The sequence below is a fragment of the Lytechinus pictus genome, chromosome 4, assembly GCF_037042905.1.
Source record: "Lytechinus pictus isolate F3 Inbred chromosome 4, Lp3.0, whole genome shotgun sequence".
NCBI lineage: Eukaryota > Metazoa > Echinodermata > Echinoidea > Temnopleuroida > Toxopneustidae > Lytechinus > Lytechinus pictus.
In genome coordinates, this window is record NC_087248.1 from 29,552,608 (window position 1) to 29,563,856 (window position 11,249).

At 39.0% G+C, this 11,249-nt stretch overlaps 1 protein-coding gene across 1 annotated transcript; it reads right to left on the reverse strand.

Moving 5' to 3' along the window:
- Positions 1 to 6,001: 6,001 nt before the first annotated feature.
- LOC135153840 (uncharacterized) lies at positions 6,002 to 11,005 on the reverse strand. The gene has a single exon (XM_064098015.1). It carries the CDS (start codon positions 11,003 to 11,005, stop codon positions 6,002 to 6,004), a length of 5,004 nt encoding a protein of 1,667 aa, XP_063954085.1.
- Between the last annotated feature and the right edge of the window lie 244 nt (positions 11,006 to 11,249).

The window sequence follows — 11,249 nt, forward strand, 5'->3', positions numbered from 1 at the left end:
AAAACAAGTGATTTGTTTAAGGGTCATTCATTAATTTCAATTAATGTGGTACTTTTGTCCCCTCTTTAAATTGATATGAACCTACACATTAATCGTTAATTAGTAATTATCGTAATGATTAGCCATTGACTTGAAAACTGGCCTGGAGTAGAACCTATCACTGTGAGAAGGACGAATATTTTCATAGATTGATAGTCTTTCCAATCGGATCGTCCTTGGATTTTTATAATTGTCAGATAATCCAAATGACTTGAAACGATTTTCACAAACGATTAAGGTAAATCCAGACTAACCCATCAAGGCACTTAGTCTAAATGATTATGTTGAAACCAGTATCCCTCATGATCGAAAACAATGCATTGGTCATCAATCTAGCCCGAGTCTATCAACATTGATGGCCGGAATGTTAGAACCATATAGGGATGCACCATTGTGGTCAAGATTATAGGCCTACCCAGAATCAATGGCCGTTTCAGGATTGACCAGCAAATGGGAATGGGGGGGGGGGGCAAAAGGGGTCATTTTCCATTTTTGTGTGCGTGTGTATCATTGAGTTTTTACAGACGTGTGTCAATCATAATATGATTATTTACGTCTGGGACCGACCTATAACGTCACAATTCGAAACAAGGGGCGCTTGCCCCCCCCCTCCAAAAAAACCACGACCAAGAAAAAAAATAAAAGAAAAGAAAAGAGGAATAGGGGAAAATATTATGATATCACTTTCTAAATATTATATCAAAGTCTATCACAAAAGTGGATTTTTGTAATAGAAATGCCCAAATTTTTGCTCGCTCACTTCGCTTTCTCTCAACTTATGTTGCCCGATACGCCATATCTGGGTCCCTCAAAGTTTTGGGTTCATTACGCCAGTGGTGACCATGGCTCGAACCTCGAACCTCTTCATCAGTTTGTAACTTCCCCACATTGCTTGAATTAAAGGCGCACACCACAAAAAGTCTCATCACTCCAAACTTGACGTAAGAGGGAGGCAAACAGATTTGTACGCTCTAAAAAAAAAGTGGAAAAAGAGCAGAGTGCAATAGAAAATGCTGTCACTCCTCGGCCATTTTACACCCTTTTAGAGTGTACTCAAAATTACCATGTTTTCCGCGGGGGGGGGGGGGGGCACTTATCAGCATCACTTTACCTTAAAGAAATGAAAATTATATTAAACAAAATTGCTTTATTGGACAATAAGAAAAAATAACCCAATAGCAGGGCCTTCACATTAAATGACCATATCATAATGTATGCATTATTTGTACCGGTCACATTAATTTAATTTTCCATAATGACCATAGCCCCCCCTCGAAGATGACCTTAAAAATGTATATATGCCTTCAATAAAGTATTAATTAAAACACATTTGGTATTTGTCATATAAATAATTAATTAGGATTCAAATTCAAATTTAAAATTACTTTATTCATATCCATAAAACACAGTGCTTATGAATAAATAATTAATTAATTCAGATTCAAATTTAGATTCAATATCACTTTCTTTATATCCATTAAAACCACAATGCTTATAAATGTATATATATTTTAAAAGATATCTTTATTTTTTTCTCCTTGGGGTGGGGGATTATTTATATTGGATACGCCATCCACACCCTTCCCCATCGTATGCACGGTAGGGGGACTTTCTTCCTTCAGAAAAAATGTAAATTTTCAATTACACACTATTTTTTGTACACGATCCTCCAAATTCATTAGAAACGCAAATCGCCTCAAAATTGATAGCTCTGTCGCTTCACTCTCCCACGAATATCTACACCTTTTTTTGCTCCCAGTATCTCGGAATAAACCCTGGGTCCCAACAAAAAGGGCCTATTTTTATATTCGCCACGATGTTAGATATCGTTCACACTGATGGCATCACCTATTAAAATTGTTACGGTCAGCGAGCAGGACAAACTGTTTTTGTTCAGAGTAATGAGTTTCAATTTCATTCTCCACTACGTCCCTTTGACCAGTGCTTATGCATGATCGGCGTCCATCAGATCGTTAAATTCTACCAACCAAAGTGACCAGCTGTCTTTTCATCCCATGTTCTATTTGTAATTATTTTGAACGTAAGTCCAGTTGAAAATAATGCGTTATTTTTTACTTTCTTATTCTCGTTAGTTTTCGCCTGGATTAGGAAACTAAAAGAGGTTCTCCGGGCTGAAAATATTTACATGTATATCTAAAAAAGTAGAGTGAAATTCACAAAGTGAAATGCTGAAAATTTCATCAAAATCGGATAACAAAGTTATTGAATTTTAAATTTTAGCAATATTTTGGGATAACAGTTATATGCAAGTCATCATAAATATTCATTAGGTGGGCTGATAATGTCACATCTCTACTTTACTCTTTCTTATGTTATTACATGAAATCATAATTGTTTCATTTTTCCATACGAGTCATGTGTGAATAATGATGATAATGTGTCTCCGTTATAATGAAATAAGCTGTAGCAATTAATATCTAATGCACTAAATCAATGTTTTTGATGATAATTATATTGATAGGATTTTCCCAACAAAAAAGTATGGACAAAACATAATACGAAAGGAATGTAATTGACAGGATAGTGGCAATTCAATGGTATAGGTAATAATAATGATAATGATTAGAATATTATAAAGCACCGAATATCTAGTTGCCTATTCAATGGTGCAATGTATTATTCCTGCTTTGAGATAACGATGATTATAATGATGACGTTAAAGAAGATGATGATGATTATGATGATGTTAATGATGATAATGATGGTGATAACAATGATGACGATGATGATGATGGTGATGATGTTTTTTTTTCAATAATGTTTGTTTTCCCTTTTACGTCTGTGATGCGTGGCATCCCCTCTTGCCCCCCCCCCCACCCCCTCTCTCGCTCTTTCTCACACACACTTTATTATGAGAAAAATACATTAATAAAGTCCAACCCCTTTTCACCTAGCTTTGTTCCCATTCCGTCTTCTGAACTCCGGGTAATTAGACGATGACCCGATATTCGGAGAATGGCGGGGCAGTATGAGGCCGTTTGAGGGCTAAATATATTGCTCATTTTCGATAGCGGGGGGTACATATTACTCATTAGGTTCAAATTTAGCGATGACGTCATCGTGGCAATGAACTCCAGCGGGAGAGCGAAAAAGTACACTCCGGCCAAGGTCACTCCCAACAATCTGACGCAGATTGGAATTAGTCTTGAAGATTAAACACTTTTCAGTGAGGGGGGGGGGGGGGGGGGTAAGAAGATGCGCTGGTCAATTCACTCCTTGCAAAAAATAATGTGTACGTTCGGGTAAAATTATAATTTTTTCTCTCCTTTCCCCTTCTTAGTAAGCTTCGATTATTTCTCCGTTCTTCGTATTTTCTAATTACTACTAAATTTTCCTGTTAGTTGAAAATTGAAAATTCGCAATGAGGAAAATATGAAAAAAAAAATCCATTTATAATATTTTGGCGTCCCCCTCCTTTCGATTCAATGACACTTATCGACGATGACTTCTATTTCTTTATTATCCCTGAAATAATTGTAGTGAAGAATTCAGAAAGTAAAATGGTTATTCTATCTAAGTATGAATCCACTTTCCTTCTGTATAGGGCACATGAGAGTAATTAATCCGCGAGCAAAGCATGTCGGACAGGGGTAAGTGTGACAGCATTCAAGGTACACGAATGAAACACAGACAAAGGCTTCTACGGGAGCTTCGAGACTTTATTCTTGACTCATCTCATTTCGATTAATCATCTTCAAACTCTGATATAGCTCCAAAAGCTCCGTGAAAACTGTATCAATGAAACATACAAAAAGGCATCATAAATACATTGTATACACTTATGTGTGATCATCTGATAATTCACTCTTTCTTCAAGCAACAAACTAAACAATTATTGTGAAATGTGCTTATAATCTGATAATAAAATGTGTATATTGACACATTGATTTACACAACAATTAGAGTTACCACTATACTATCAATAACTTCAGGTGTATCTTTGTGTTTTAAATATGAAGCTACCATATCTTGACTTTCTGCTGACCTACATATAGTGTAACCTTTCTGGTCATTAATTCCACAAAACAAATCCTGAATTATCTTATTTTCAGTAAACTAATATCAAATTCAGTGAACATACATGAATCTCCTATTCATCACTATGTCATCTTCAAATGTGAGGATCCAATGTATAAGCTATAGACTTGATCTTATTTCTTGCTTACACAATCTTATAACACACATGTGAATGTATAATTGTTATGTAATCTACATGCACAGTAGCTGGATTTAGAACCTAAAATAATTCAACTTATTTTCATCTTTAACATTTATCATTTCATAAAATAAAGACTTCCTATGAGACACTAACCTCTTTGCCTCCTTATTGTATCAAAATCAATAACCAGGTTTCCAGGATTCACTGGAACTTGGATAATTGTGTCACCTCAAACCTGTCAGTTCTTCCATGTTTACATACAGTGATTGGTGCAATGGAAAACACTGTCCTAGAGAGAACACTAGCTGGCGCTATGTCAATAAATGCCTAGCACAAGCAATATTGATAATGACATATATGCACTGTGCTATATACATGACCAAATGTTTTTATAAAACATAACCAGTGATAAATGTTATATCATCATGGAAATATGAAATATATTAAATAATGTTTCTGCAATATTTCACATCAATATCAAATGAGAAATCATATATTTTTCAATCAACTTTCACAACATGGCTCCTTTAAATTTCACAAATTTACCCAACAACTAAGGGCTTGAAAAATGAATAGATTTATGCTACTTTCCGTTTAACGTATTCAACGCATAACATTTCTGGATGTGACATCAATCTGCAAAAGTACCATAATGTTTGCTGGACAAATGCATACAAAGAAAATACCAATTTACCGAATTGACTAACAACGAACTCTCCATTTTACTGTTAATTGAAAAACATCCATTCACAATTGTGTTTACTTACACATGGCTGTAGCCCATAGATACTTAATCTTTTCTCCACATATCAGAAAATACTTAATGTAGATAAATCAACCTTAATAAAAAACGACATTTGTTTTTATCATTTTTCCACGTATCAAAAATGCATCAACTAGGCCTATGATTAATTTAATCAAATTTGATAAGACCTTTGAATTTAAAATAAAACAAATTTTGACTCAAATACTCTGCTTCATTTGCATAAATTCATTGTTCGATACCATATTTCTCGACAATGGGAATCAGATAAAAGTCTGATAAAAATTTATAAAATGAACTGTTTATATGAATTCTGTCTTTCAAACTCAAGTTACGTACAGTTTTTCAGGTCATAGATACATGTACTTGAATGGCATAAATGGTGAAAATATTTGCCCTGTTAATAACAAATTGTAATATATATGTAACATACCAATATAGATACTTTATTTTACAATATTTTCTATACCTTGATTTCTTTGAAAAATTACAAAAAAAAAACAACAATATACATTCCTGTACTTTGGAAATACCAGTCTTGATTTTAGACTCTTGAGTGAAATAAACATATATAGTCTTTAAATTCAGACCTTTTGCTGTTTCAAATTGTATCCTTAGTCTTCAAATTCAGACCCTGTAAGTGGAATAGATAAAACATATAGTCTGGGTTTCAGACACATATCAAATTAATACTGTTCAGTCTGGTCCATTCAAATATTAGTCTATAGTTCAGACCCAATTCAGCGATTTTCTAATTCAAGCGTTCAAGGCTCCTTGGCTAGGAATCTACCTGGTCTTCATATGAAAGTAACAGTACTAGTTTGTGAATAGGGCGATATAAGTAATTCACTGAAGTAGTTCGCTTTCCTGATGCTGCTAGTTTTCGATCGCCTACTGCTACCTTCACTTTGCGAACGCGATTGTCTTCAGATTCATAACTTTCGACGATTCTCCCAAGTGGCCATAAGTTTCGAGGTAACTGATCATCTTTGATGATTACGACATCACCAACTTTCATGTTACGACGAGTTTGAGTCCATTTCTTTCCATGCTTTTGAGAGTTCAGTCGCTGCACCAGTAAAGTTTGTCCCTCTGTCTGATCTCAACTGCCTGATAGGACCACGTATAGAAACGAAACGTCGTAATCCATTTATGAAGGCATCAGTAGTCATCGAATTTAGCGTTTCTATGTGAATTGCTCTTGATGCCATGCAAGTAAAGATGAGGCCATACCTTTTCAACTCTTTTCTGCCTTCTTTAATAGTCCACGGGCCAAAACAATCTACACCACAGTAAGTAAATGGAGGACTAGGTGTAAGCCGATCTTTGGGAAGATCAGCCATCTTCTGACTTTGGACTGGTTGACGGAGTTTACGGCAGGTCACACATCTGGAGATAAACTTGGACACAAAGTGACTGCAACCAAGGATCCAGTATCCCTTAGCTCGGACGTGGTTGATTGTCATACCTCTTCCCTGGTGAGCTATTTCTGCATGGCAATGGGCAACTAGGAGCTCTGTAATATGACACTGTGGGAGAATGGCAGGATGCTTAAGCTCGAATGGTCCCTCAACCCTTGTCAGTCTACCTCCAACTCTAAGAATTCCTTCAGTGTCTATGAAGGGATCCAACTGATGTAGACGGCTCTTAGACTTGACGAGACGTCTGCCCTTCCGAGTAGCTCCTTCTATGCCACCCAATGTCCGTAGCTCGTCTTCGAAAGCATCTTTCTGAATATGTCGTATGATTTCTGTCTCAGCATTGACAAGTAGTTCGGTGGACAGAGGTTGAATGGCGATCTTGGCTTTATGTGAATCCTTTTGCTTTTCCTGGCGGCATCTCTGGAGGTAAAGCTTGAGACGAAGACAGTTGGCTACTGCCCTCTTGACTTGATGCCAGGTAGAGAATCGTCTGAGTCTCTCAAGATCAAATTTCTCTGCATGCTTGATTGTAGCATGGGAGCGCTTCACCTCAGGGTCGTTCGGAAGAATTGTGCTTTCATCTTCATTCATCTCATCTTCGACGTCATCCTTCCACAAGAACCCTGGGCCAATCAGCCACTTCGTCATCTCTTGTTGGTCAACTCTAATCCCTCTAGATGCCTGGTCAGCTGGGTTATCTTTGGTTTCCACATAATTCCACTGAGATGGTGATGAAGCATCTCTGATTTGTTTCACCCTATTAGCAACGAATACGTGGAAACGTCTTGTCTCATTCTTAACGTAACCGAGCACAACTCTACTGTCCGTCCAAAAGACTTCTTTGTCGATTGTGAGACCCAGTTCCGTTTTAAGAAACAGGCTTGCTTTGACTGAGAGCAAGGCTGCAGTTAGCTCGAGTCTTGGAATTGTAGGTGTCTTTACAGGAGCAACTCTGGACTTTCCAATAACTAGAGCACAGTGTACATCACCCTTCTCATTTATCAGTCTCAAGTAGGTGCATTGACCATAGCCTATGCTGCTGGCATCTGAGAAATGATGGAGTTCCACCCTCTGGATCGCACCAAAGTTGTTAGGCTTGAAACATCGATTGATTGAGAGACTCTCCACCTTTACAATGTCGTTCTTCCATCTCTCCCATCTTGCTTGGAGGTCAGCACTCAGGGGATCATCCCATTCGGCACCACCTTTGCATAATTCTTGAAGAATTAATTTGCCGGGAAGAATAACTGGAGCTAGTAGACCTAGAGGGTCATACACCGACATCACAGTTGCTAAGATTCCACGTCTGGTCGAAGGCTTCGGGTCAAATGTTATCCGAAACTGAAATGTGTCTGATTCCACACACCACTGTACTCCTAACGCTTTCTGGATTGGTAAGTCATTGTGGAATAATTCTTTGGTTGTTAGATCTTTGGCTCTTTCTGCTTCAGGCACGTCTTCAATCACCTTTTGAGAGTTGGAGATAAATTTGTGTAAGTGTATCCCACCTTTCTCACATAACTCTCTTGTTCTCACGATCAGGTCAGTAGCCTTCTCAGCTGTAGGGACCGACTTCAAACCATCATCGACGTAAAAGTCATGATGCACAAAGTCTTTTACGTCTTTTCCAAATTGCTGTTCATGATCTGTTGCTATCTGTTTGAGGCAGAAATTTGAACAGCCTGGCGATGATGAAGCTCCGAAAAGGTGTACTCTCATACGCAGATCACATACAGGTTGTCGATAGTCTCCGTCCTTCCACCATAAAAATCGAAGATAGTCACGGTGATCACTTCTGACTTGAAACTGATAGAACATCTCCTGTATGTCACAACTAAAGGCCACATAATCGGTACGGAATCTACATAATACTCCTACTAGATTATTTGTCAGATCTGGGCCGGTTAACAGATGATGGTTCAGTGCCTCACCGTTGCACTGTGCACTGCAATCAAAAACCACACGAAGCTTGTTGGGTTGCTGCACTCCGTGGTGAGGGATGTACCAAAATGTGTCAGCTTCCCTAGATGAGTTTGGAACATATTCTGCATAACCCTTCTCTATTAGTGCTCGAATCTTTTGAGTATAAAGCTTGTGATACTCAGAGTCCTTTTCAAATTTTCTCTTTAAGCTGCCTAACCTCTTCAAAGCCATATTTCTGTTGTTCGGCAGCTTAGGATGTGTTTCCTTGAAAGGAAGGGGTGTTTCATAGTGTCCATTGTCTGTGACGCGAATCTGCTCCTCCATTAGTCTCAGAAACTTTGTATCATTTTGAGAGTAAGGCCGCTGTGATCTTTCAGGAGCGAAATCTGCTTCTAAGAGCTTGACGACTTGATGAGGTGCTATCTCCTCTTTAACTGTGGATTGGCATGAGAACAAGACTTCGGTAGGATGACCGTCTAGCTGCACCTCCTCAGGAAGGACCTTCACCATGGTACGATGGCTTATACCTATTGGGTCATTTTCTTTACAGTCATGACCCACCATGCCTATGACACTCCATCCCAGGTCAGTCTGCATTGCGAAAGGTCCTCCATGTACCGGTGGGGGAATGACAGCTCGAGGAGCAAGTGCAGTAGGACAATCATAGCCTATAAGTAAGGCTATCTCACAATCCATCAATGGCGATAGGTGATCTTTAATGGACTCCAGATAGGTGAGATTCTCGACGACTTCAGGCGTGGGAATGTGAGTTCTATTCGCCGGCATGATATCACGGGTATAAGATGGTGGTAACATAATCTCCTTTTCACCATTTAAGGCCCTCACCTTGAGACCTTTAATCTTCTCGCTTGCAACTCTTTCCTCAGCCTTGGACATTGTTGAGAGGAGTAGGTTGACCTCTGTACCCGTAACTCCCATTTTTTCCTTCGTCCTTCGAAGGATAAACGTCGTGTCAGATTGGGTATCAAGCATTGCGTATACCAACAACTCCTTTGGCGTTGAAGTATGGGATAACCATACTGGAACAATAGAAGAGGTTTTTGAAGTATGGGAGCTACTCTTGTTGCTTGATGCATGGGACGAATGAGATTCCTCTGTCTCATGCAGAGAGTCATCTTCTTTAGATTGTCGCTTACTACTCCAATTATCATCATGAAGTGCTGTAGGATGTCTTTTCTTACACCTCGAACAAGTGCTCTTATAGCGACATTCCTTCGATCTATGACCAGGCTTAAGACATCCGAAGCACAGATTACACTTATGGACAAATTTTCTCTTCTCTTCCATAGGCTGCGATGCGAAAGAAGTACACTCTGCCAGACGGTGCTGTCCTTTGCAAAAAAGACAGGCAAATTTCTTCTTGCTTCCTTCATCTTTCTTCTGTACGCCAGTAGATAGAGTCCTAGCTTTAGACGATGGTTTCTTTTCCTGAACAGACATTACTGATACACTTGCTACCTCTGCTTCTTCTACGATAAAGTTCACAAAGACAGGGAATGGAGGGAATGAGTTCGTATCTCTTCTCCATTGAACAACCTTCCGACCCCATCTAAACGTGAGCCAGTCTGGAAGCTTCGATAGTAGCTTTCTGTTCTCCCTCTCATCGTCTAGGTGGTTCAAATGATGTACAACCTGAGATGCAGCAAGACATTGACGGAGAAAATCACCATATCTTCGGAGGCCATCTGAATCCCTTGCACCTATCTTAGGCCATGCATCTAGCTTGTCCCGAAATGCATTGGACAGGACAAACGTGTCTCCATAACGTTTGTCCAATTCCTGTCTTGCGATTGTGTAAGCATGGTCGTTACTAAGGAGTGAGTATCCCTGAACTAACTCAAAGGGACGGCCCTTTAGGTACTTCAACAAGTAGTAAAACTTGTCTTCTGGCAAAATTTCTTTCTTTTCAATGAGCATGTCATAAGCTCTCTTCCAAGCCGGATACTGTAGGGGGCTTCCATCAAAGACTGGTGGCTCTGGAATAGGGAGTCGATTGAGTCGCATCTGGTCAATCAGACATGATGTGAGGAATTCTGAGTCTTGATGAAGCTCTTGTACAGGATTTGCAGGCTCCTCAAATGTTTGTTGTTGTCTAGGTCTGAGATCTTCGTTTGGAATTGGTTTGTCAGCATTGACTTTCTTTTCAACCCCGTTTTCTTGACGTACTTTATCACTTTGAACGTCATCTGTATTGTTGGGTTGTAACTGTTGATCAAGCCATTGTTGACATCTACGTTTCGATGAAGAACTTGACGTAGACAATCTCAAACTTCCTTGGGCGGCTCTCACTCTATCGTACGTTTGTTTCATTAGAACTGAATGTTCTTCCTCTAGCTCATCAAGTTTTGCTTCACTGTTTTCCTCTTTAGAAAGCATCTTTGCAGCTGTAGAAAATTCTTCTTGAGCTGTTATAGCATCATCCGTAATTGCCTGCAGAGCATCTCTATGGGATTTTATGGCATTAACTTCTGCGTCTTCATCTGTAAGAAGAGCCCTTAATTTTGTTGATGATCTTCTCCATGAAGTAATGCAGCTTTTCCATTTCTTTTCTTTCACTTCTAACTGCCATTGCAATCCCTTATTGGTAGGTTGACGAATTCGCTTGTCACCTCCGACTGCTCCAGGTTCAGATAAGCTTTCCTCGCGATGAGTAGACATTTTCAGATGACTTCCGTTGATTATAATTGTGAAGACAGACTGACTCTTTAAAGGCGATAGAATTCAAACTTCAGCATGGCGAGAGATTTCATTCTTCAGAATGGGTAGACCTTTCACTCTTCAGAGTGGCAGAGTTTTCACTGTGACAGCATTCAAGGTACACGAATGAAACACAGACAAAGGCTTCTACGGGAGCTTCGAGACTTTATTCTTGACTCATCTCATTTCGATTAATCATCTTCAA